The sequence below is a fragment of the Lissotriton vulgaris genome, unplaced genomic scaffold (genome assembly GCF_964263255.1).
Source record: "Lissotriton vulgaris unplaced genomic scaffold, aLisVul1.2 SCAFFOLD_2085, whole genome shotgun sequence".
Classification (NCBI taxonomy): Eukaryota; Metazoa; Chordata; class Amphibia; order Caudata; family Salamandridae; genus Lissotriton; species Lissotriton vulgaris.
The window spans coordinates 212,306-239,840 of NW_028254639.1; the positions used below are offsets into that span (position 1 = coordinate 212,306).

At 49.2% G+C, this 27,535-nt stretch overlaps 1 protein-coding gene across 2 annotated transcripts in view; it reads right to left on the reverse strand.

Annotated features, from left to right (window-relative positions):
• The window catches only part of LOC147659483 (uncharacterized), a 254,835-nt gene that overhangs the window by 185,133 nt on the left and 42,167 nt on the right, over nt 1-27,535 (reverse strand). For both annotated transcript variants that reach the window (XR_015307229.1, XM_086951720.1), the window contains exons 4-6: nt 27,419-27,532; nt 10,511-10,618; nt 8,987-9,073 (exon numbers count right to left, since the gene is read on the reverse strand). Coding sequence is in view for 1 of the 2 variants with exons in the window: in XM_086951720.1 (XP_086807846.1) it covers nt 8,987-9,073; nt 10,511-10,618; nt 27,419-27,532 (309 nt within the window). In the remaining variant the exon portion in view is untranslated. The remainder of the gene's footprint in view (nt 1-8,986; nt 9,074-10,510; nt 10,619-27,418; nt 27,533-27,535) is intronic.

A 27,535-nucleotide genomic window follows, 5' to 3' on the forward strand; every position in this document is an offset into this window, starting at 1 on the left:
GTCTGCCGAATAGAGGGATTAAAAAAAACAGCATGGGTCTAAGGCAACGTAGAATGCCAAGACAGGTCGCTGCCACCCTCTTAGTTTGGGTTTGAAAGCTCAATGCTGAGTCAACCTAAACACCCAAGTTTTTCGCCACCTTTTTAGGTCTCGTGGCGTTAACCGCGCGAAAGCGCGGTCTCGCCAGAGACCTATTCAGAGCGACTCAGCTTTCTAGGAGACAAGACCTGGCCGCGCGCATATCCAAGAACCGAATCGGAGCGGGCCACGTGCACGCGAACGCGCTCGCTGTGGCCATCTCCTGTCTCCTATTCTCGCACTCGTCACTGCGTAGATGTTCCAAGGCTCCTGGGCTGCGCGCGGGTACAGGGTAGCTGAGTCACAGGGAAGCTCACTGCGCTATCGGCAGGCATGGCCCAGCTCAGGATCCTGGACTGCATGATTAACTAGAACTGGAGTTTAATCTGTAAATTCTAATTATTGGCACAGATTACTTGTGTTTTTAAGAATTGGACTGTCACAGAATACTTGTGTTTTAAATCACTTACTTGGGGAAACTAGCTGTCAGCCGTAGCGGAGCCAGCGCTAACGCAGCACGCTAATCAACAACACCCCTTCGCGCCCTCTCGCCACGAGCAGAGGCCACGTCCCCGCCGACTCCTCCTTATAGACGCCGAATTAGGGCGCAGAGCAAAAGCTGAGAGTTGTGCTCCTGAGGCGGAAGCCGGGAGCGAGGCACTTATTTTAAAAATTATTGTCACAGATTACTTGTGTTTTTAAGAATAGGACTGTCACAGAATACTTGTGTTTTAAATCACTTACTTGGGGAAACTAGCTGTCAGGCGCAGCGGAGCCAGCGCTAACGCAGCACGCTAATCAACAACACCCCTTTGCGCCCTCTCGCCACGAGCAGAGGCCACGCCCCCTTTTTAGGCCACGCCCCCTCTGCCCAAAGCCCGGTGTAGTATAAATCATGTGCATATTCCGGTCGCGCAGCGGGCGAGCGCAGCGGGCGAGCGCAGCGGGCGCGACGTTTGCGCGCCAAAGGCGCGCCTAAGGCAAGCCCGTCTGCGCCCGTCCGCGACCGACTGGGGCCAGGGGCCACCCCCCCCTGCTTATCCAACAGGCCAGCCCATCACCTACCACCCACAGCTCCTACACCAATTAAACCAGACAGTTAGTTCACCCTGTCTACACACGTGGGACCCCTCTATCCAGCACCCTGCTTGTAATCAATGTGGATTTCATTTCACCCACAGTACAAAGAAAACCACATCAATTTTGATGTTACTGCTCAACTGTCGCTCACTCCCCAAACACTCCACGGAAATCGCCTTATTGTTGGAGGAAAGGAGCCCAGATGTTCTTTTCGCCACAGAAACGTGGCTTCAAGAACACTCTGACCCTGATTTGGTACAAGCGCTTCCACCCGGCTATCAACTACTTCGCCTAGACCGTAAAAAAGGTATTGGCGGTGGCCTGGCAGTAATCCACAAATCAGATTACGTTGTCACTAGCACCCCTATAAACTTTCCGGACTGTGAATGCCTTCCGTTTTTTATAGAATTCAGCCCCACATATACATTTTCGGGTATACTTATATATCGTCCACCAGGACCACAAGGACAGTTTCTTTCAGACCTCGCCTCAATAGCGGCAAATCTTGCAGTCAGCTCGGCCAACTTTACCATCCTAGGCGATCTCAATATCCACCTAGATGACCCAAATGACTCTATAGCCAGAGAACTTTCCTCTAGCCTAACGGCCCTCAAATTACACCAACGCGTTACTGGTCCCACCCACCAAAGAGGACACCTTTTAGACCCGGTTTTCAGCAACTGCAAAAACCTTCATGTTGGAAATCCCTCCCCCCTTCCTTGGTCTGACCATTTCCTCATCCCACTCACCTGGACCCTGCCCCTTCACCTCCCCCCCAAACCCCCGACAACTCAGCGTTCCCGTAAATGGTCTAAACTCCCTTTAACTGAGTGGCAGGATCTCTTTCAAGGCACCAAACCTATTAACACCTCCGCTCCCACTCTAGAGAATGAGAATTATAACAACTGGATTAGCAGTTCCCTAGACACAGTACTCCCACTAAAAACTGTCCATCCTAAAAGGGGCAATCCTACGCCCCGTGGTATACGAGTGATCTACGTGAGGCCAAACGCGTCTGTAAACGACTTGAGAGGAAATGGCGCCTCAGTTACCTCCCAGCAGACAAAACAAGCTATTGAACGGCAATCAAAACCTACAAAGCAAATATCCATCTAGCTCAGGCTAAATACTTTGAACTTAAGATTGAAAAGGCAGCTTCCAAACCTAGGTAGATCTATCAGATAGCAAAATCCCTTTTGCAACTTCCTGAAGCCCCAAAGCATCACAATAACACCCAGACCCACTGCGAGGAAATAGCTGAGTTTTTCCACCAAAAGATGGAAACCCTCAACTCTTCTTTTCCCCCCACAGTCACCCTGACTACAGACTCCGTCAACATAGACCACACGATGACTCCCTCCTACGTTCTCAATAGCTTTCCCCCACTAGAACTTACCAAACTGGAAAAACTCATGAGCCAGGTTAAATCTGGATCACCCACCGACCCAGCTCCTCCCAGTACTCTCACCCAGATAACTCATCTGATCTCGCCCACCATACAAGATCTGCTCAACTCTTCCCTCCAGACTGGTACTGTTCCACCTCCATGGAAAAGGGCAATGGTTAAAGCTTTATTAAAAAAGCCCAATCTGGATCAATCCAACCCCGCTAACTACAGACCTATCTCCCTTCTGCCATGGCTCAGAAAACTTCTTGAGAAGCATGTAAACACCATTCTCACTGACTTCCTAGAAGTCAACAACATACTAGACCTCTCTCAGACCGGCTTCAGGCCCGTCACGGTACGGAGACTGCACTTATTGCAGTGACGGAGGAGGCACGGAGGATCTTGGACGATGGCGGGTCCACAGCCATCGTCCTACTCGACCTAAGTGCCGCCTTCGACACTGGCAATCATAACATCCTACTTCACCAGCTTAACAAAATAGGAGTGTCAGGTACAGCACTCAATTGGTTGAGATCTTTCCTTACAAATAGATCCTTCCAAGTCTTTGAAAGGGACTTCGCATCAGCCAGCAAACCCCTCATTTGTGGAGGGCCTCAGGGCTCTTCCCTGAGCCCTACCCTTTTTAATGTCTACCTACGCCCCCTAGCTGATGTCGTCCACCCATTCGGGGTGAAAATTGTCACCTACGCGGACGACATGCAGCTAGTGGTAGCACTGGACCCCCCCCTGAACTCTCATCACAGATTACACACTTGCCTTGAAGCCGTCTCTGCTTGGATGTCTAGCTCTTGTCTCAAACTTAACGGGGACAAAACAGAGATAATGCTCCTTGGAAATAACATCTCGAAATCCATCAATTCCATCTGGCCTCCCTGCTTAGGAAGCCCCCCGCAACCCAAGGAGCAAATCAAGAGCTTAGGCATCTGGCTCGACCACACTCTAACCTTCAACTATCAAGCCACCATGCTTGCTGCCACCTGCTTCGGGCTGATGAGACTTCTCCGCAAAATTCTCCCCCTCCTTCCGTTCCATTCAAGACGGATTATGGTTCAAGGCTTGATCCTTCCCTGTCTCGACTGTGGAAATGTCCTATATCTGGGGGTCCCACAATCTACACTTAATATACTCCAGGTCATTCAAAACTGCGCGGCAAGAATCCTTCTGGATATCCCCCGCCGAACTTCAGTCAGAGCCAGACTGAGGGACCTTCACTGGCTCCCGGTGAGATCCAGAATTGAATTTAAGAGCATGTGCATCGCACACCGATCCTACTGGGGTACAGGCACCCCATTAACTCCTCCTTGGTGAAAGCCTATCTACCCTCTCGCCCACTCAGATCTGCGACCTCCCACCTCGCCTCAGTTCTATGCATTAGGAAGGCCAGGTGTGGAGGCCGCTTGCTTTCTTACAACCTGGCTAAGATTTGGAACTCCCTTCCCCTCCCTATCAGATCAGAACCTAACCTTCTCACCTTCCGTAAGCTGTTAAAAACTTGGCTCTTCAGCAAAATTCCAATCTAACTTTTCACTTAGCTTCTCTTACTTCAGCCTCTCCAGCCCAACTCGCTCTTTTTATAGCGCTGGGACGCCCCTGGGTAGCCACCGCGCTTTATAAATTTCCAATTCAATTCAATTCAACAAGCACGTTCGTGGGACCTACTTTAATTGCTTTAGGATAATGTCTCTCTTGCGCAGCGCATACATGTTCATAGCCAGCAGTCGTGTACACGGTACATAGCTGTGTTTACCTTCCTATAATTAGGTATGGAGGATAACGGCTCTCTGGAAAAGCAAGCCTCTCGTGGTAAACCTGACCTCCGTAGTGATGGCATGCAGTAACTATTTAAAGGGTCTGTGTCCTCCAGGTGCAAAAAAAGGCAGTTTTAATGCGATTTGTAATACAAAGCTGCTATGACTAATGCATCAGTCATACTGTGAAAACGACTGCACTTAGAGAGCTATTTTTACTCTATCTTTTAAATGCGTCAGCCCCGTGCCTGAGGTGCATCATCAGAGTTGTGTGAATAATAACTGCGTCAGCCCCGTGCCTTAGGTGCATCATCAGAGCTGTGTGAATAATAACAGCTGTGAGCCTGTGCCTGAGGTGCATCATCAGAGCTGTGTGAATAATAACTGTGTCAGCCCCGTGCCTGAGGTGCATCATCAGAGCTGTGTGAATAATAATAGCTGTGAACCCGTGTCTGAGGTGCATCATCAGAGCTGTGGGACTCATAACTGCGTCAGCCCCGTGCATGAGGTGCATCATCAGAGCTTTGTGAATAATAACTGTCAGCCCCGTGCCTGAGGCGCATCATCAGAGCTGTGTGAATAATAACAGCTGTGAGCCCGTGTCTGAGGTGCATCATCAGAGCTGTGGGACTCATAACTGCGTCAGCCCCGTGCATGAGGTGCATCATCAGAGCTTTGTGAATAATAACTGTCAGCCCCGTGCCTGAGGCGCATCATCAGAGCTGTGTGAATAATAACAGCTGTGAGCCTCAGGTGCATCATCAGAGCTCTGTGAATAATAACAGCTGTGAGCCCGTGCCTGAGGTGAATCATCAGAGCTGTGTGAATAATAACTGCGTCAGCCCCGTGCGTGAGGTGCATCATCAGAGCTGTGGGAATAACAACTGTGAGCCCGTGCGTGAGGTGCATCATCAGAGCTCTGTGAATAGTAACAGCTGTGAGCCCATGCCTGAGGTGCATCATCAGAGCTGTGTGAATAATAACTGCGTCAGCCCCGTGCGTGAGGTGCATCATCAGAGCTGTGTGTATAATAACAGCAGTGAGCCCGTGCCTGAGATGCATCATCAGAGCTGTGTGAATAATAACAGCTGTGAGCCTGTGTCTGAGGTGCATCATCAGAGCTGTGGGACTCATAACTGCGTCAGCCCCGTGCATGAGGTGCATCATCAGAGCTTTGTGAATAATAACTGTCAGCCCCGTGCCTGAGGCGCATCATCAGAGCTGTGTGAATAATAACAGCTGTGAGCCCGTGCCTGAGGTGAATCATCAGAGCTGTGTGAATAATAACTGCGTCAGCCCCGTGCGTGAGGTGCATCATCAGAGCTGTGGGAATAACAACTGTGAGCCCGTGCGTGAGGTGCATCATCAGAGCTCTGTGAATAGTAACAGCTGTGAGCCCGTGCCTGAGGTGCATCATCAGAGCTGTGTGAATAATAACTGCGTCAGCCCCGTGCGTGAGGTGCATCATCAGAGCTGTGTGTATAATAACAGCAGTGAGCCCGTGCCTGAGATGCATCATCAGAGCTGTGTTAATAATAACAGCTGTGAGCCCGTGCGTGAGGTGCATCATCAGAGCTGTGTGAATAATAACTGCGTCAGCCCCGTGCCTGAGGTGCATCACCACATTGCTCAGGTCACCCAAATTCCTGCACTCTCTACCACATTGCTTTCACGAACAGCAAACTCTTGCACACACTCTCACTGCTCACCAATTCAAAGTTTGCTAAAAATGTTATGCAACGCATTGTCATACACAATGCCAATAACTCGAACTTGAATGCTGCGAGACCTATTGCATTGTAAATGCTTGTTTTGGGATAGGAGCGGGTCCCAGGGAGGAGGGCCATCAGTGCCAGCTCCATAGCTCATGATCCTTTCCAACCAGCAAGGCCTCGATCTTGCTGGCATTAAGCTGTAGACAGCTGGCAGTCAGCCACTCTGCTACAGCTGCTAAGCCACTTTGGAACTTGGCTGCATCGTCCTGACAGTGATTGGAGAGGGCGACTACAAGCTAGGTGTCATCAGCATATGACAGGATCGCAGCCCTCTCTTTTAGGCTAGCAAGGCCAGCAGCAGAACATACAAGTTGAAAAGTGTAGGGCTTAGGGCAGATCCCTGGGGGACCCCCTGTTTGATGGGATACATCCTAGAAGAAAAAGGGGGAGACGAAACTTGGAAAAACCTGTCTGAGAGAAAAGAGGAAAGCCAGGTCAGAGCAGCGCCCGCAATGCCAGCCTCCTTCAGCCTTTGAATCAGGATCTGATGCGAGACCGTATCGAAAGCAGCACTGAGATCCAATAGAATCAGTGCCGAGGACTGCCCCTCATCCAGAGCAGCTCTCAGATACGGCTAAGAGGGCTAATTCAGTGCTGAGGTTGCGACGGAAGCCACACGAGAGGAATCCAAGATCTGATTTTCCTCCAGATAGTTAGAGATAATCGTATTAACATGTGCCTCTGTGATTTTAGACATCCAAGGTAACAGAGAGATGGGACGAAAATTCTCCAACTTGGTCGGGTCAAGCGTGGGCTTCTTTAGGAGCGGTCTGACAATGGCCTGCTTCCAAGTCCTGGGGACAATGGCCCTGGCCAGAGACAGGTTGATGACCTGGCCCAGCGGTGGAAGAAGAACAGGCAGTATTCTCCTCAGATGTTCCGGCTTTATGGGATCGGTGGGAGAGCTCGATTTAATCTTCCTGCACAGTATGGCAAGTCCTTCTTCAGTAATAGGAGGGAAAGTGACTAATGCCTCAGCAGAAGGAGATAGATCCTCACAGTCGCTAGCTAAGACCGCCGAAGGGAAGGTTTTATAGATGTTCTCCACTTTATTTATTAAAAAAGTGGCTAGGTCCTCGCATTGCTCACTAGACTTTAACTATAGGTGTCTTGGGTGCCCCTGGATTTTGTGGTAATGATGGAAAAGACCTACTTGGTGGAGTTCTGACTGTTTCTAATCTCCTCCGAGAAGTAAGAGGCCCGTGCTGTCTGAACAGCCCTGTGATATTTCTTTATAGCAGAGTGATAATTGCCTTTCAAGATAATATCAAAATCACGCCTCCACTCCCGTTCCAGTCGTTGACATGCTTTACGCATGGAAGAAAGGGTGCCATTGTACCAAGGATTAGACTTGGTACTTCGCCCCTTCGACCACTTGGCCGGAACCATACCATCCAACGGGAGTTTGAGTCATTTGGTAAAGGTGTCACTGGCCGGATCAGGCTCGTCTGGTCAGCAAGGCAAGCTTGATGAAAGGCAGGTGCAGAGCTGGTCAAAATTCAGTTTATGCCATGGACGGCAAAGAGTACAATACTGATGGCCTACAGGATGACACCCCTAAAAGCTCCATGGTGATCAGGTAATGATCTGTCCAATCTAAAGGAGTGGGGGTTGAAACAGAAAGACCCGGGAGGTTAGAGAAAACAGGGTCCAACAAATGGCCTGCAGAGTGAGCAGGACCAGAGACCAGTTGAAGCAGTTGGCAGGCTGCAAGGTCCGTGGTGAAGTTAGCCGGCTTAGGATCGTGTGGATTGTCAAGGTGAAGATGTAAATCACCAATGACCAGAAAGTTGGCATATCTCACAACCAAGGTACCTACTAAATCTGCCAACGCAGTCCTTCCCTCCTTGGAGGGACCCGGGGGACGATAGACTATTAGCCCCGACAAAGTGAAATTAGGGTTAAAAGTAATCCCAAAACAGCCACATTCACAGCCCGCCACATCTTCCTTGATCAGTGAATAAGAGAGATGAGTTTTATAAACAACTGCCACCCCTCCCCCCTTGACTCTCGATTTATGGTGCAAATGCTGTAGTCTGAGGGAAGCACCAGACCCGGTTCAGCCAGCGTGTCGGCTGACATCCAGGTTTCTGTCAAGAAAAGGACTTCCGGGGAATAATCTTGAAGTAGGTCAAACACATCTAAGTAGTGTTTGACCAGAGATCGACAGTTAAGGCTAAGCATTTTAATACTTTGTCCTGAGCCCTGCACTTGTGTGGGCAGTCATCGCAAGATAGCTTCAAAATTATAGCCACAAGTCCTACAACAAAAAAGACCCATAGGGGTAACAGGAAAGAGAGGACAAACCGTACCCATTGAAGATCTAATCGCCAGGAGGTTGTCACGAGAGTAAGAATAGGCAATTTCCACAAAACTGGCAGAGTGGCTGGCGTCGTTTTGGCGCGGACGGGCGCAGGCGGGCTTGCTTTTGACGCGCCGTCGGCACGCCCGCTGCGCAGTCGATCCAGCGTGGCCTTAAATAGGGAAATAATCAGCCATTAGATCGCGCACCACCGGAAGTAGTTGCACGGGAAGGGAGCCTAACAGTGAAACTAAAGAGGTACTACCCTCCGCACAAATGGTACTAACCGTGACGGACCGGGGAAGCTCCCACAAGAAATACAGAAGTCAGCCCCCAAGCGGTAAGAGCACACTAAATATTAAAAGACAAAGCGTCATAAAAAGACAAAAGTTAAAAACACTGTAGCTGTGAGCAGAAGTTAAAAATACTGTAGCTGTGAGTGATGTAGCTGCGAGCAAACAAACAAATGACCCCAAGAAGCGTGGGTAACAAACAGCAATAATGTAGATTCGCTGCAGTCTCTGCAGGAATACCTTTCCACGGCCAACTCTAGAACTGCTGCTGCTTTCATGCCACAATACAGGAATACTTTTACCTGAGCTGGCACAGGGGCTGGGCTCTCTTTCGTCTCCATCAGCATGGTCCCAAGAACTTGTTGGCTCAGAAATGACAGCAGGAAAACCTGTTAAGGTGACAAAATGTTTAATTCCAAAAAGAAACAGTGCTATGCTAATTTAACTTCATCTCTCACCCGCCATGATTCCCTGTCAGTAGCTAAATCAAGTAATTTCTGTTAGGACACAAAATAATACATCATTGTATGAGTAAGGAAATACTTTCTAGTTGGTTTCTGGGGGTGGGGGTGAGCACAGGGTTTGTCACTAAATGTGAATTAAAATAACACTTCTATCTTTAGATATGACTCAAGAAGACCACCAATGTGACAAGTTGCCCTACACTCTACAAGATTTGAAAGGCTTACCCTTCCTCGTTATCAGCATGAACTAGGAACAGGAGGGTTGTACCAGGAACAGGGAGGTGAAAGACACAGGAACAGGAGGCATTGGACCAGGCAGAGGGAGATGAAAGACACACGAACAGGAGGGATTGGACCAGGCAGTGGGAGGTGAAAGACACATGAACAGGAGGGTTGGACAAGGCACACTATGTGCTTGGACCAGGCACAATGAGAAAAAAACAGAGAAACAACAGAGGTTGGACAAGGTACAATGAGAGAAAGACAGGGAAACATCAGTGTTTGGACAAGGCACAGTGAGAGAAAGACAGGGGAACAACAGGGGTTGGACCAGGCACAGTGAGGAGAAAGACACAGACAGGGACACTGTTGGTTGGGCCAGGCACAGTGAGGAGACATGTGAGAAGACAGATGAAAACAGGGGGACTAGGCACAGTGACGAGACAAAGACAGGAAGATTAGATATGGACCTGGTATAGTGAGGAGAAAAAAACAGAGGCAGAGGAACACAAGTGGCTAGTATAGGCACAATGAAGAGAAAGACACAGAAATACTACGGATTAAACCAGAACAGTGATGAGAAAGATACCGGAAACTATGGGGTTGGACCAGGCACACTGAGGAGAAAGACAAAGAGCAGGAAACTATGGTTTGGAGAAAGGCACAGTGAAAAAAACACACAGGAACAATAGTGGTAAGACCGGGCACAGCGAGGAGACACAGACCTCTAGGCAAGAAAGAAGACAGGCAAAGACAGGGGGACTAGCGCTGGACCCAGACGCAGCGATGACACACAGACTTCAAGGCAAGAAAGTAGACCGGCAAAGACAGGGGGGCTAGAGTTAGGATCAGGTACAGTGAGAAGACACAGACCTCGAAAGAAGACAGGCAAAGACAGGGGAACTAGCACTGGTCCCAGACACAGCGAGGAGACACAGACCTCTAGGCAAGAAAGAAGACTGGCAAAGACAGTGGGACTATAGATAGGATCAGGTACAGTGAGGAGAAAGGCACAGGCTGGGACTTTAGAGTTTGGACACAGCATATTCATAATGTACCGGGGCACTGTTCCTCCTCTGCAGCTATCTAGGCCCTATTCTGTTCCTGGCACAGTCCCACTGAAAGAAGAACACATGGCCTCACCTGTTGGATGTTGAATGCTGCATTTGCCTTTGGGGTCCTGAGAGGCTTCCGGGGGGGCCTCGTCCTCTACTTTAATAATGGCCGATATCCAAGGTGCCGCCCCATCTCCTGAATCAGTGAAAACATATCAGTCTTGTTATAGTTTTTGCTGGCATCTGCAGATTTACACTTACTGTAAAACACCTTGTAGTACTCTGCACAAGCAGGACACATCATTTTTAACTTTACTTGTACTTACTAACCTCAAACTGAATGGGAGACAGAGGTGCAGGAACATGAGAATGGGGTTTTGGGGGCATGTTCACCTAAAGGGGACCTCTTCACAGGTCCCTCTAAAGCAAGCAAATGTTTACATAAAAATAAAGGCCTTGCACCGCGTGCGGTTGGCTGCAGGACTGGGTCCAAGCCCCCAACAGGCAGCTGTGCACGGTGTGTGGTTGGCTGCAGGGTCCTCGCCCCTCATGGGCACCCCATCCTCCACCATGCATGTGATGTGGTTGGCTGCAGGTCCTGCGTCCAAGCTCCCCCGTCCCCCAACGGGCCGCTGTGCACTGTGTGGGGTTAGCTCATGGTCTAGTGCCCCTCATGGGCACCGTGCACGTGATGTGGTTGGCTGCCGGACGTGCATCCAAGGCCCCTGTCAAGGGCAACTGTGCATGGTGTGGGGTTGGCTGCACGGTCTAGTGCCCCTCATTGGCACCCTACCCTCTACCTTGCATGTCATGTGGTTGGCTGCAGGGCGTGCATCCAAGCCCCTCGTCCCCGAACGGGCAGCTGTGGATGGTATGGGGTTGGGTGCAGGATCCCCCGACCCTCATGGACACCGTGCCCTCCACTGTGCATGTCATGTGGTTGGCTGCAGAGCCTGCGTAAAGACCTCCCGCCTCCCACTGGGCAGCTGTGCATGGTGTAGGGTTAGTTGCGCGGTCTACTGACCCTCATGGGCACCCTGCCATGCACCGCGCACATGATGTGGTTGGCTGCAGGGCGTGCATCCAAATCCCTGTCCCGCACCGGGCAACTGTGCACGGTGTGTGGTTGGCTGCAGGGTCTCCCACCCCTCATGGGTACCCTACCCTCCACCATGCACGTCAAGTGGTTGGCTGCAGAGCCTCGCCTGCCCCAAGGAACACTCACCCGACTTGAATTTTACCTACTGGTTGTTCAGTCCCGCTGGACTTCTGTGGGATTAAAAAGGGAGGCGGGGTCACCCTGGCTCCTGTGACAGTCCTGTGGGATTGTAGCAAACTCCCAACACTTTTATTTACATTTTGGCCCTGGGGGCCATGACCAGCATTAAACTTCCAGAGGAAGCTGTGCAGGGCCTACGGAGCAATGCAGTCAAACTCCTTGTCTGATTTCTGTTTGCATTTCTGAAAAACAAAAACAAAAATAGTTTTTGTAGGCCGGGTGAGGGCGGAACTCTTTTTCTGGATTGCTTACTGCTTTTTTCATCTAACTGTAGTGGACATGGCAACTTATCAACAATGTTTAGTATGGATTTGTTTTAATAATGCCTCTATATTTGTGACCAGTCTCTCTCCTCACTCCGTACATGAATGAGTAGGTTTGTCTTGCTCTCCAAGCTTTATAGAGCCAATATCTGCACTGTGGCTCATTTTACTGCTGTGCTCCACCTCTTCAGAGGCGTATGTCCTTCCCTTCTTCAGCGCAGACTCTCTCCTGCTGGAACCTGAAGCTCCATCTTTGGTGGTTGGACTTCAGGTACCTCCCCACAAACGACATCCTGAAGGAGTCGTGTCCCTTTTGCCCCGGTGAGTTTGGGGTCACTCTGTGCATCCTGCGCCCTCTCTCCAGCAGCTGCATGTGGGAGACACATCCAAATGCTTCTCCACCTCTTGCTCCACCTTCTTTGGAGTCGCAGAGGAGGGTCCTCAGATCTAGCCTTCACCCCATCGCACCACAGATCTTACAAGGAGAAGTGTGGAATGGTTTCCCATGCTTAGATGTCCTGCTCTGCATGACATGGGGTCTGTGCTGCCTCTTGCCAAGGAAAAGACAATGTTTACCATCGAGGAAAGATCCTTAGATGTCAGCCAATTGGAAGGGCAAAATGCCACCCATTCATAGAGCAGGTGAGTCTAGAGCCCCAGGCAGAAGCCTGTGTCCTGCAGAGGAAGTCCTGTCCTGTCACCAGGCATGCTGGGATTGTGTCTCACACTGGAGACATGGAATCAACTCATTCAAAAAACCTGCCTCCCCCAAAATTGAGGTCGCAGACCATACCTAAGTGGACATTTCTAATGAAGACAACATGTACTTTAACACTTCAGTGTGTCAATAGTCCATGGGCTATTTCTTGAGTCTGCGGACTCAATATACCGACAATGGTACTCGTTCTCCACCTCTTCTATACTGAGACCCAACAAAGGTGGCAGCTTTTTTTCTCCACAGTCTCATTACCAAGATGTAGACAAGACACATCCAAGAGAGCATCATAGTCTGTGGCCTCCGTAAGAAAACTTCGCACCACGAAGGGGACCAAACGCAGATCCGTGACTACCACAATTCATGTACAGAGGCAAGATTCTCACCCACGCACACAAGGCACCGGACCAGCACACCTGAGCAGCCAACTCAAATTCCACACACCCCAAAGGACCCTACGTCAGCCCAGCTTTCCTACGCTGTTTTCCCCACACCAGACAGACCAGATCAGGACGCCACTCCTTCTCCTTCCTCGCAGCCAGAGCCTGGAACTCCTTCCCACTCCACCTCAGACAGACAACATCACTCCCCTGTACCGTCAGTGCTTCAAACAACTGACGGTACAGGCTCTCACACACAGCTCTTCAATCAGTATATATAGTGCTTGAGTCAGTTAAATACACTGCTCTCACACAAAGTGCTTCAATCAGTTGACCACACAGGCTCTCACGCTGCTCTTCAATCGGTATACACAGACTCTCACACACAGAGCTTCAGTCAGTTGAATGCAGAGGCTCTCACACAGCTCTTCAATCGGTTGAATGTACAGGCTCTCACACAGCTCTTCAATCAGTTGAATGTACAGGCTCTCACACAGCTCTTCAATCGGTTGAATGTACAGGCTCTCACACGGCTCTTCAATCAGTTGAATGTACAGGCTCTCACACAGCTCTTCAGTCGGTTTAATGTGTAGGCTCTCACACAGCTCTTCAATCGGTTGAATGTACAGGCTCTCACACGGCTCTTCAATCAGTTGAATGTACGGGCTCTCACACAGCTCTTCAATCGGTTGAATGTACAGGCTCTCACACGGCTCTTCAATCAGTTGAATGTACAGGCTCTTACACAGCTCTTCAATCGGTTGAATGGACAGGCTCTCACACAGCTCTTCAATCGGTTTAATGTACAGGCCCTCACGCTGCTCTTCAATCGGTATACACAGACTCTCACACACAGAGCTTCAATCGGTTGAATGTACAGGCTCTTACACAGCTCTTCAATCGGTTGAATGGACAGGCTCTCACACAGCTCTTCAATCGGTTGAATGCAGAGGCTCTCACACAGCGCTTCAATCGGTTTAATGTACAGGCCCTCACACAACTCTTTAATCAGTTGAATGTACAGGCTCTCACACGGCTCTTCAGTCAGTTGAATGTACAGGCTCTCGCACAGCTCTTCAATCGGTTGAATGCACAGGCTCTCACACAACTCTTCAATCAGTTGAATGTACAGGCTCTCACACGGCTCTTCAGTCAGTTGAATGTACAGGCTCTCACACGGCTCTTCAGTCAGTTGAATGCACAGGCTCTCACACAGCTCTTCAATCGGTTGAATGTACAGGCTCTTACACAGCTCTTCAATCGGTTGAATGGACAGGCTCTCACACAGCTCTTCAATCGGTTGAATGCAGAGGCTCTCACACAGCGCTTCAATCCGTTTAATGTACAGGCCCTCACACAACTCTTTAATCAGTTGAATGTACAGGCTCTCACACGGCTCTTCAGTCAGTTGAATGTACAGGCTCTCGCACAGCTCTTCAATCGGTTGAATGCACAGGCTCTCACACAACTCTTCAATCAGTTGAATGTACAGGCTCTCACACGGCTCTTCAGTCAGTTGAATGTACAGGCTCTCACACAGCTCTTCAGTCAGTTGAATGCACAGGCTCTCACACAGCTCTTCAGTCGGTTGAATGTACAGGCTCTCACACAGCTCTTCAATCGGTTAAATGCACAGGCTCTCACACACCTCGTCAATCAGTTGAATGTACAGGCTCTCACACAGCTCTTCAATTGGTTGAATGTGCAGGCTCTCACACAGCTCTTTAATCAGTTGAATGTACAGGCTCTCACACACAGCGCTTCAGTCACTTGAATGTACAGGCTCTCACACGGCTCTTCAGTCAGTTGAATGGACAGGCTCTCACACAGCGCTTCAGTCACTTGAATGTACAGGCTCTCACACAGCTCTTCAATCGGTTGAATGTACAGGCTCTCACACACAGCTCTTCAGTCGGTTGAATGTACAGGCTCTCACACACAGCTCTTCAGTCGGTTGAATGTACAGGCTCTCACACACAGCTCTTCAGTCGGTTGAATGGAAAGGCTCTCACACAGCGCTTCAATCGGTTGAATGTACAGGCTCTCACACACAGCGCTTCAGTCACTTGAATGTACAGGCCCTCACATGGCTCTTCAGTCGGTTGAATGTACAGGCTCTCACAAAGCTCTTCAATCGGTTGAATGCACAGGCTCTCACACAGCTCTTCAGTCAGTTAAATGTACAGGCTCTCACACGGCTCTTCAATCGGTTGAATGTACAGGCTCTCACACGGCTCTTCAATCGGTTGAATGTACAGGCTCTCACACAGCTCTTCAGTCGGTTGAATGTACAGGCTCTCACACACAGCTCTTCAGTCGGTTGAATGTACAGGCTCTCACACACAGCTCTTCAGTCGGTTGAATGGACAGGCTCTCACACACAGCTCTGCAGTCGGTTGAATGTACAGGCTCTCACACACAGCTCTTCAGTCGGTTGAATGGACAGGCTCTCACACACAGCGCTTCATTCGGTTGAATGTACAGGCTCTCACACACAGCGCTTCAGTCACTTGAATGTACAGGCTCTCACACAGCTCTTCAGTCGGTTGAATGTACAGGCTCTCACATAGCGCTTCAGTCACTTGAATGGACAGGCTCTCACACAGCGCGTCAATCGGTTGAATGTACAGGCTCTCACACACAGCTCTTCAGTCGGTTGAATGGACAGGCTCTCACACACAGCGCTTCAATCGGTTGAATGTACAGGCTCTCACACACAGCGCTTCAGTCACTTGAATGTACAGGCTCTCACACAGCTCTTCAGTCGGTTGAATGCACAGGCTCTCACACAGCGCTTCAATTGGTTGAATGTACAGGCCCTCACACACAGCGCTTCAATCGGTTGAATGTACAGGCTCTCACACACAGCGCTTCAGTCACTTGAATGTACAGGCTCTCACACAGCTCTTCAATCAGTTGAATGTACAGGCTCTCACACAGCTCTTCAATCGGTTGAATGTACAGGCTCTCACACGGCTCTTCAATCAGTTGAATGTACAGGCTCTCACACAGCTCTTCAGTCGGTTTAATGTGTAGGCTCTCACACAGCTCTTCAATCGGTTGAATGTACAGGCTCTCACACGGCTCTTCAATCAGTTGAATGTACGGGCTCTCACACAGCGCTTCAGTCGGTTTAATGTGTAGGCTCTCACACAGCTCTTCAATCGGTTGAATGTACAGGCTCTCACACGGCTCTTCAGTCAGTTGAATGTACAGGCTCTCGCACAGCTCTTCAATCGGTTGAATGCACAGGCTCTCACACGGCTCTTCAGTCAGTTGAATGTACAGGCTCTCGCACAGCTCTTCAATCGGTTGAATGCACAGGCTCTCACACAGCTCTTCAGTCGGTTTAATGTGTAGGCTCTCACACAGCTCTTCAATCGGTTGAATGTACAGGCTCTCACACTGCTCTTCAATCAGTTGAATGTACGGGCTTTCACACAGCTCTTCAGTCGGTTGAATGTACAGGCTCTCACACGGCTCTTCAATCACTTGAATGTACAGGCTCTCACACACAGCGCTTCAATCACTTGAATGTACAGGCTCTCACACGGCTCTTCAATCAGTTGAATGTACGGGCTCTCACACAGCGCTTCAGTCGGTTGAATGTACAGGCCCTCACACAACTCTTCAATCAGTTGAATGTACAGGCTCTCACACAGCTTTTCAATCGGTATACACAGACTCTCACACACAGAGCTTCAATCGGTTGAATGTACAGGCTCTTACACAGCTCTTCAATCGGTTGAATGTACAGGCTCTCACACAGCTTTTCAATCGGTTGAATGCAGAGGCTCTCACACAGCGCTTCAATCGGTTTAATGTACAGGCCCTCACGCTGCTCTTCAATCGGTATACACAGACTCTCACACACAGAGCTTCAATCGGTTGAATGTACAGGCTCTTACACAGCTCTTCAATCGGTTGAATGGACAGGCTCTCACACAGCTCTTCAATCGGTTGAATGCAGAGGCTCTCACACAGCGCTTCAATCGGTTTAATGTACAGGCCCTCACGCTGCTCTTCAATCGGTATACACAGACTCTCACACACAGAGCTTCAATCGGTTGAATGTACAGGCTCTTACACAGCTCTTCAATCGGTTGAATGGACAGGCTCTCACACAGCTCTTCAATCGGTTGAATGCAGAGGCTCTCACACAGCGCTTCAATCGGTTTAATGTACAGGCCCTCACGCTGCTCTTCAATCGGTATACACAGACTCTCACACACAGAGCTTCAATCGGTTGAATGTACAGGCTCTTACACAGCTCTTCAATCGGTTGAATGGACAGGCTCTCACACAGCTCTTCAATCGGTTGAATGCAGAGGCTCTCACACAGCGCTTCAATCGGTTTAATGTACAGGCTCTCACACGGCTCTTCAGTCAGTTGAATGTACAGGCTCTCGCACAGCTCTTCAATCGGTTGAATGCACAGGCTCTCACACAACTCTTCAATCAGTTGAATGTACAGGCTCTCACACGGCTCTTCAGTCAGTTGAATGTACAGGCTCTCGCACAGCTCTTCAATCGGTTGAATGCACAGGCTCTCACACAACTCTTCAATCAGTTGAATGTGTCGGCCCTCACACAACTCTTTAATCAGTTGAATGTACAGGCTCTCACACGGCTCTTCAGTCAGTTGAATGTACAGGCTCTCGCACAGCTCTTCAATCGGTTGAATGCACAGGCTCTCACACAACTCTTCAATCAGTTGAATGTACAGGCTCTCACACGGCTCTTCAGTCAGTTGAATGTAAAGGCTCTCACACGGCTCTTCAGTCAGTTGAATGCACAGGCTCTCACACAGCTCTTCAGTCAGTTGAATGTACAGGCTCAACGCACAGCTCTTCAGTCGGTTGAATGTACAGGCTCTCACACAGCTCTTCAGTCGGTTGAATGTACAGGCTCTCACACAGCTCTTCAATCGGTTAAATGCACAGGCTCTCACACAGCGCTTCAATTGGTTGAATGTACAGGCTCTCACACAGCTCTTTAATCAGTTGAATGGACAGGCTCTCACACAGCTCTTCAGTCACTTGAATGTACAGGCTCTCACACAGCTCTTCAGTCACTTGAATGTACAGGCTCAACGCACAGCTCTTCAATCGGTTGAATGTGTAGGCTCTCACACAGCTCTTCAGTCGGTTGAATGTACAGGCTCTCACACAGCTCTTCAATCGGTTGAATACACAGGCTCTCACACAGCTCTTCAGTCAGTTAAATGTACAGGCTCTCACACGGCTCTTCAATCGGTTGAATGTACAGGCTCTCACACGGCTCTTCAATCGGTTGAATGTACAGGCTCTCACACACAGCTCTTAAGTCGGTTGAATGTACAGGCTCTCACACAGCTCTTCAGTCAGTTGAATGTACAGGCTCAACGCACAGCTCTTCAGTCGGTTGAATGTACAGGCTCTCACACACAGCTCTTCAGTCGGTTGAATGTACAGGCTCTCACACACAGCTCTTCAGTCGGTTGAATGGACAGGCTCTCACACACAGCGCTTCAATCGGTTGAATGTACAGGCTCTCACACACAGCGCTTCAGTCACTTGAATGTACAGGCTCTCACACAGCTCGTCAATCAGTTGAATGTACAGGCTCTCATACAGCGCTTCAATCGGTTGAATGTACAGGCTCTCACACAGCTCTTCAGTCGGTTGAATGTGTAGGCTCTCACACAGCGCTTCAATTGGTTGAATGTACAGGCTCGCACACTGCTCTTCAATCAGTTGAATGGACAGGCTTTCACACAGCTCTTCAGTCGGTTTAATGTGTAGGCTCTCCCACATCTCTTCAATCGGTTGAATGTACGGGCTCTCACACAGCGCTTCAGTCACTTGAATGTACAGGCTCTCACACAGCTCTTCAGTCACTTGAATGTACAGGCTCTCACACAGCTCTTCAATCGGTTGAATGCACAGGCTCTCACACAGCTCTTCAGTCAGTTAAATGTACAGGCTCTCACACACAGCACTTCAATCGGGTAAATGTACAGGCTCTCACACAGCTCTTCAGTCAGTTGAATGTACAGGCTCAACGCACAGCTCTTCAATCGGTTGAATGCACAGGCTCTCACACAGCTCTTCAATCGGTTAAATGCACAGGCTCTCACACAGCGCTTCAATTGGTTGAATGTACAGGCTCTCACACAGCTCTTTAATCAGTTGAATGTACAGGCTCTCACACACAGCGCTTCAATCACTTGAATGTACAGGCTCTCACACAGCTCTTCAGTCGGTTGAATGTACAGGCTCTCACACACAGCTCTTCAGTCGGTTGAATGGACAGGCTCTCACACACAGCGCTTCAATCGGTTGAATGTACAGGCTCTCACACAGCTTGTCAATCAGTTGAATGGACAGGCTCTCACACAGCTCTTCAATCGGTTGAATGTACAGGCTCTCACACACAGCGCTTCAGTCACTTGAATGTACAGGCTCTCACACACAGCTCTTCAATCGGTTGAATGCACAGGCTCTCACACACAGCGCTTCAATCACTTGAATGTACAGGCTCTCACACAGCGCTTCAATCGGTTGAATGTACAGGCTCTCACACACAGCGCTTCAGTCACTTGAATGTACAGGCTCTCACACACAGCTCTTCAATCGGTTGAATGCACAGGCTCTCACACACAGCGCTTCAATCAGTTGAATGGACAGGCTCTCACACAGCTCTTCAATCGGTTGAATGTACAGGCTCTCACACACAGCGCTTCAGTCACTTGAATGTACAGGCTCTCACACACAGCTCTTCAATCGGTTGAATGCACAGGCTCTCACACACAGCGCTTCAATCACTTGAATGTACAGGCTCTCACACAGCGCTTCAATCGGTTGAATGTACAGGCTCTCACACAGCTCGTCAATCAGTTGAATGGACAGGCTCTCACACAGCTCTTCAGTCGGTTGAATGTACAGGCTCTCACACACAGCTCTTCAGTCGGTTGAATGTACAGGCTCTCACACACAGCTCTTCAGTCGGTTGAATGGACAGGCTCTCACACACAGCGCTTCAATCGGTTGAATGTACAGGCTCTCACACAGCTCGTCAATCAGTTGAATGGACAGGCTCTCACACAGCTCTTCAATCGGTTGAATGTACAGGCTCTCACACACAGCGCTTCAATCGGTTGAATGTACAGGCTCTCACACAGCGCTTCAATCGGTTGAATGTACAGGCTCTCACACAGCTCTTCAGTCGGTTGAATGTACAGGCTCTCACACACAGCTCTTCAGTCGGTTGAATGTACAGGCTCTCACACACAGCTCTTCAGTCGGTTGAATGGACAGGCTCTCACACACAGCGCTTCAATCGGTTGAATGTACAGGCTCTCACACAGCTCGTCAATCAGTTGAATGGACAGGCTCTCACACAGCTCTTCAATCGGTTGAATGTACAGGCTCTCACACACAGCGCTTCAGTCACTTGAATGTACAGGCCCTCACACGGCTCTTCAGTCAGTTGAATGTACAGGCTCAACGCACAGCTCTTCAATCGGTTGAATGCACAGGCTCTCACACAGCGCTTCAATTGGTTGAATGTACAGGCTCTCACACACAGCGCTTCAATCACTTGAATGTACAGGCTCTCACACAGCGCTTCAATCGGTTGAATGTACAGGCCCTCACACGGCTCTTCAGTCAGTTGAATGTACAGGCTCTCACACACAGCGCTTCAATCACTTGAATGTACAGGCTCTCACACAGCTCTTCAATCGGTTGAATGTACAGGCCCTCACACGGCTCTTCAGTCAGTTGAATGTACAGGCTCAACGCACAGCTCTTCAATCGGTTGAATGCACAGGCTCTCACACAGCGCTTCAATTGGTTGAATGTACAGGCTCTCACACACAGCGCTTCAATCACTTGAATGTACAGGCTCTCACACAGCGCTTCAATCGGTTGAATGTACAGGCTCTCACACAGCTCTTCAGTCGGTTGAATGTACAGGCTCTCACACACAGCTCTTCAGTCGGTTGAATGTACAGGCTCTCACACACAGCTCTTCAGTCGGTTGAATGGACAGGCTCTCACACACAGCGCTTCAATCGGTTGAATGTACAGGCTCTCACACACAGCGCTTCAGTCACTTGAATGTACAGGCTCTCACACAGCTCTTCAGTCGGTTGAATGTACAGGCTCTCACACAGCTCTTCAGTCGGTTGAATGTACAGGCTCTCACACACAGCTCTTCAGTCGGTTGAATGTACAGGCTCTCACACACAGCTCTTCAGTCGGTTGAATGGACAGGCTCTCACACACAGCGCTTCAATCGGTTGAATGGACAGGCTCTCACACACAGCGCTTCAATCGGTTGAATGTACAGGCTCTCACACACAGCGCTTCAGTCACTTGAATGTACAGGCTCTCACACAGCTCGTCAATCAGTTGAATGTACAGGCTCTCACACAGCGCTTCAATCACTTGAATGTACAGGCTCTCACACAGCTCTTCAGTCGGTTGAATGTGTAGGGTCTCACACAGCGCTTCAATTGGTTGAATGTACAGGCTCTCACACAGCTCTTCAGTCACTTGAATGTACAGGCTCAACGCACAGCTCTTCAATCGGTTGAATGCACAGGCTCTCACACAGCTCTTCAGTCGGTTGAATGTGTAGGCTCTCACACAGCTCTTCAGTCGGTTAAATGTACAGGCTCTCACACAGCTCTTCAGTCAGTTAAATGTACAGGCTCTCACACAGCGCTTCAGTCGGTTGAATGTACAGGCTCTCACACAGCTCTTCAATCGGGTAAATGTACAGGCTCTCACACGGCTCTTCAGTCACTTGAATGTACAGGCTCTCACACACAGCTCTTCAGTCACTTGAATGTACAGGCTCTCACACAGCTCTTCAGTCGGTTGAATGTACAGGCTCTCACACACAGCTCTTCAGTCGGTTGAATGTACAGGCTCTCACACACAGCTCTTCAGTCGGTTGAATGGACAGGCTCTCACACACAGCTCTTCAGTCGGTTGAATGGACAGGCTCTCACACACAGCTCTTTAGTCGGTTGAATGGACAGGCTCTCACACACAGCGCTTCAATCGGTTGAATGTACAGGCTCTCACACACAGCGCTTCAGTCACTTGAATGTACAGGCTCTCACACAGCTCTTCAGTCGGTTGAATGTGTAGGCTCTCACACAGCGCTTCAATTGGTTGAATGTACAGGCTCTCACACAGCTCTTCAGTCACTTGAATGTACAGGCTCAACGCACAGCTCTTCAATCGGTTGAATGCACAGGCTCTCACACAGCTCTTCAGTCGGTTGAATGTGTAGGCTCTCACACAGCTCTTCAATCGGTTGAATGTACAGGCTCTCACACGGCTCTTCAATCAGTTGAATGTACGGGCTCTCACACAGCGCTTCAGTCGGTTTAATGTGTAGGCTCTCACACAGCTCTTCAGTCGGTTGAATGTACAGGCTCTCACACAGCTCTTCAATCGGTTGAATGCACAGGCTCTCACACAGCTCTTCAGTCAGTTGAATACACAGGCTCTCACACACAGCTCTTCAGTCGGTTGAATGTACAGGCTCTCACACACAGCGCATCAATCGGTTGAATGCAGAGGCTCTCACACAGCTCTTTAGTCGGTTGAATACACAGGCTCTCACACACAGCTCTTCAGTCGGTTGAATGTACAGGCTCTCACACACAGCTCTTCAGTCGGTTGAATGTACAGGCTCTCACACACAGCTCTTCAGTCGGTTGAATGTACAGGCTCTCACACACAGCTCTTCAGTCGGTTGAATGGACAGGCTCTCACACACAGCTCTTCAGTCGGTTGAATGTACAGGCTCTCACACACAGCTCTTCAGTCGGTTGAATGGACAGGCTCTCACACACAGCGCTTCAATCGGTTGAATGTACAGGCTCTCACACACAGCGCTTCAGTCACTTGAATGTACAGGCTCTCACACACAGCGCTTCAGTCACTTGAATGTACAGGCTCTCACACACAGCTCTTCAGTCGGTTGAATGGATAGGCTCTCACACAGCGCTTCAGTCACTTGAATGCAGAGGCTCTCACACAGCTCTTCAGTCGGTTGAATGGACAGGTTCTCACACAGCGCTTCAGTCACTTGAATGTACAGGCTCTCACACAGCTCTTCAGTCGGTTGAATGTACAGGCTCTCACACACAGCTCTTCAGTCGGTTGAATGGACAGGCTCTCACACACAGCGCTTCAATCGGTTGAATGTACAGGCTCTCACACACAGCGCTTCAGTCACTTGAATGTACAGGCTCTCACACAGCTCTTCAGTCGGTTGAATGTACAGGCTCTCACACACAGCTCTTCAGTCGGTTGAATGGACAGGCTCTCACACACAGCGCTTCAGTCACTTGAATGTACAGGCTCTCACACAGCTCTTCAGTCGGTTGAATGTACAGGCTCTCACACAGCGCTTCAGTCACTTGAATGTACAGGCTCTCACACACAGCTCTTCAGTCGGTTGAATGTACAGGCTCTCACACAGCTCTTCAGTCGGTTGAATGTGTAGGCTCTCACACAGCGCTTCAATTGGTTGAATGTACAGGCTCTCACACACAGCTCTTCAGTCGGTTGAATGGACAGGCTCTCACACACAGCTCTTCAGTCGGTTGAATGGACAGGCTCTCACACACAGCGCTTCAATCGGTTGAATGTACAGGCTCTCACACACAGCGCTTCAGTCACTTGAATGTACAGGCTCTCATACAGCTCGTCAATCAGTTGAATGTACAGGCTCTCACACAGCGCTTCAATCGGTTGAATGTACAGGCTCTCACACACAGCGCTTCAGTCACTTGAATGTACAGGCTCTCACACAGCGCTTCAATCGGTTGAATGTACAGGCTCTCACACACAGCGCTTCAGTCACTTGAATGTACAGGCTCTCACACAGCTCTTCAGTCGGTTGAATGTGTAGGCTCTCACACAGCGCTTCAATTGGTTGAATGTACGGGCTCTCACACAGCGCTTCAATCAGTTGAATGGACAGGCTATCACACACAGCGCTTCAATCACTTGAATGTACAGGCTCTCACACAGCTCTTCAATCGGTTGAATGTGTAGGCTCTCACACTGCTCTTCAGTCGGTTGAATGTGTAGGCTCTCACACTGCTCTTCAATCAGTTGAATGGACAGGCTCTCGCACACAGCTCTTCAGTCGGTTGAATGTATTGGCTCTCGCACACAGCTCTTCAGTCGGTTGAATGTATTGGCTCTCACACAGCTCTTCAATCAGTTGAATGTACAGGCTATCACACAGCTCTTCAATCAGTTGAATGTACAGGCTCTCACACAGCGCTTCAGTCACTTGAATGTACAGGCTCAACGCACAGCTCTTCAATCGGTTGAATGCACAGGCTCTCACACAGCTCTTCAGTCGGTTGAATGTGTAGGCTCTCACACAGCTCTTCAATCGGTTGAATGTACAGGCTCTCACACAGCGCTTCAGTCGGTTGAATGTACGGGCTCTCACACAGCGCTTCAGTCGGTTTAATGTGTAGGCTCTCACACAGCTCTTCAGTCGGTTGAATGTACAGGCTCTCACACAGCTCTTCAATCGGTTGAATGTACAGGCTCTCACACGGCTCTTCAATCAGTTGAATGTACGGGCTCTCACACAGCGCTTCAGTCGGTTTAATGTGTAGGCTCTCACACAGCTCTTCAGTCGGTTGAATGTACAGGCTCTCACACGGCTCTTCAATCAGTTGAATGTACGGGCTCTCACACAGCGCTTCAGTCGGTTTAATGTGTAGGCTCTCACACAGCTCTTCAGTCAGTTGAATGTACAGGCTCTCACACACAGCTCTTCAGTCGGTTGAATGTGTAGGCTCTCACACAGCTCTTCAATCGGTTGAATGTACAGGCTCTCACACGGCTCTTCAATCGGTTGAATGCACAGGCTCTCACACAGCTCTTCAGTCGGTTGAATGTGTAGGCTCTCACACGGCTCTTCAATCGGTTGAATGCACAGGCTCTCACACAGCTCTTCAATCGGTTGAATGAACAGGCTCTCACACAGCTCTTCAATCGGTTGAATGCACAGGCTCTCACACAGCTCTTCAGTCGGTTGAATGTGTAGGCTCTCACACAGCTCTTCAATCGGTTGAATGTACAGGCTCTCACACGGCTCTTCAATCAGTTGAATGTACGGGCTCTCACACAGCGCTTCAATCGGTTGAATGTACAGGCTCTCACACAGCTCTTCAGTCGGTTGAATGTACAGGCTCTCACACACAGCGCATCAATCGGTTGAATGCAGAGGCTCTCACACAGCTCTTCAGTCGGTTGAATGTACAGGCTCTCACACAGCTCTTTAGTCGGTTGAATACACAGGCTCTCACACAGCGCTTCAGTCGGTTGAATGTACAGGCTCTCACTCAGTGCTTCGTTCAGTTGAATACACAGGCTCTCGCACAGCGCTTCAATCGGTTGAATACACAGGTTCTCACACAGCTCTTCAATCACTTGAATACACAGGCTCTCGCACTTTGCTCAATCAGTTTAATGCACACTCTCATGCACAACGCTTCAGTCGGTTGAATGCACAAGTTCTCACACAAAAGCGCTTCAGTCAGCTGAATGCATAGGCTCTCCCACACCACTTTAATCAGTTGAATGCAGACTCTCACGCATAGCGCTTCAATCCCTTGCACTGGCTTGCACAGACAACTTCTCACAAGGCTTGAATTCAAAACTAGAACCTGCAATAGGTACTGGCATTCAGGCCTAAATATAAACAAACAAGTGACCACACAGGGAGCCTATTTCTCCTATAAGGAAGGTAATCAGTAACTCTATCGTTTGACTTCAGGCCGGTGCCAGGAGTAAGCAATCCAGGAAGAGAACCTGTAAACCATGGTGACCTTTTCAAATTCAAGCTACAAATATTTGTGAGTTACTCTTGTAAAGTCAGTCTACATTTCTAGTGATTCACACTTGGATCAAGAAAGCATCCCTCTGTGGGCCTGGTCCTTCGGCTGGTCGCTCCCCCCCTTAACATATTCAGGGCTAGGTTTGGGTTTTGGGGTACAGGGGTATTTATAGGGTTCAGGGGTCGGTTTGGGTTTTGGGGTACAAGGGTATTTTTAGGGTTTAGGGATAGGTTTGGGTGTTGGGGTACAGGGTATACCCAAACCTAGCCCTAAACCCTAAAAATACCCCTGTACCCCCAAACCCAAACCTACCCCTGAACCCTAAAAATACCCCTGTACCTCAAAACCCAAACCTAGCCTTGAACCCTAAAAATAACCCTGAACCCGAAACCAAAACCTACCCCTGAATCCTAAAATACCCCTGTACCCCAAAACCCAAACCTAGCCCTGAACCCTAAAAATACTCCTGTAGCCCAAAACCCAAACCTAGCCCTGAAACCTTAAAATACCCCTGTACTCCAAAACCCAAACCTACCCCTGAAACATAAAAATAGCCCTGTACCCCAAAACCCATACCTATCCCTAAACCCTAAAACTACCCCTGTACCCCATAATCCAAAACTATATCTGAACCCTTAAAATAACCAAACACCCCAAAACATATACCTCAGTACCCCAAAATATATACCCCTATAGGCCTATACCCATACTTACCTTATCCAAACATTTTTTTAAAAACATGCTTTTACCATTCATGCATTTACAACGAATTTCGTTGTAAATGTATGCGTGGTAAAAGCCTATGAAATGTAATGACATGCGTTATAATGGCATTGCGGAGTCATGGTACTTTTGTAATGAAAATATGTGGAGTGATGGTATGCCAAAAGAAAGTTGCAGAATAATGGGTGTTTACCCTCCCCCGGTAAGGACATTGGTGGCACAACGGCCCACATCTCCAGCAACATACTCATATTTTTTCACCACCCATTTGAAAAATGCACAGGTCTCTCTCATTGGTGGTCAGCACCGACATACACTTTTAGACACACCTCCCGCCACAAGTTCTAGAATTGCGAACTTTAGAGCTGGGGAGCTGGGAATCTCGGCATCAGCTCAACATCCTGTGATTCCAGGCAAATCGCTTTGTCTCCCCGTGCCTACCACAAATGAATGTGTTCTTCTGTAATGTAAATTGTGCTCATGCCATGTTGTCGAGTTCGTGCTATATAATATTGCAAGGAAAAATAAAGTAGGGAAACTCGAGTTCACACACTACTGAACGCGCACTCTTAACTGAATCAGCAGTGCACTGTGAATCGGAGCGTTTCACAGGCCTGTCACAGATAAGAAATGATATCAAAACGAAATCCTACAAAACAATATACTACTGGCCAGCAGCAATTCATACCCCGACAACGTCGGTTCGGGCTGCTAGTAAATATATTAATAGGTAAGTAAGTACACCCAACGCGCTCTACACACCTGGGGATTGGTCGTCGCCATATCTTGTCTCGGAGTCATCGCCGTCTCCGAAGGGGTTAAGACCTTCCTTCTCCTTCGTTCTTAACGAAAACACATGTGTGGCGATCACAGGGCCTG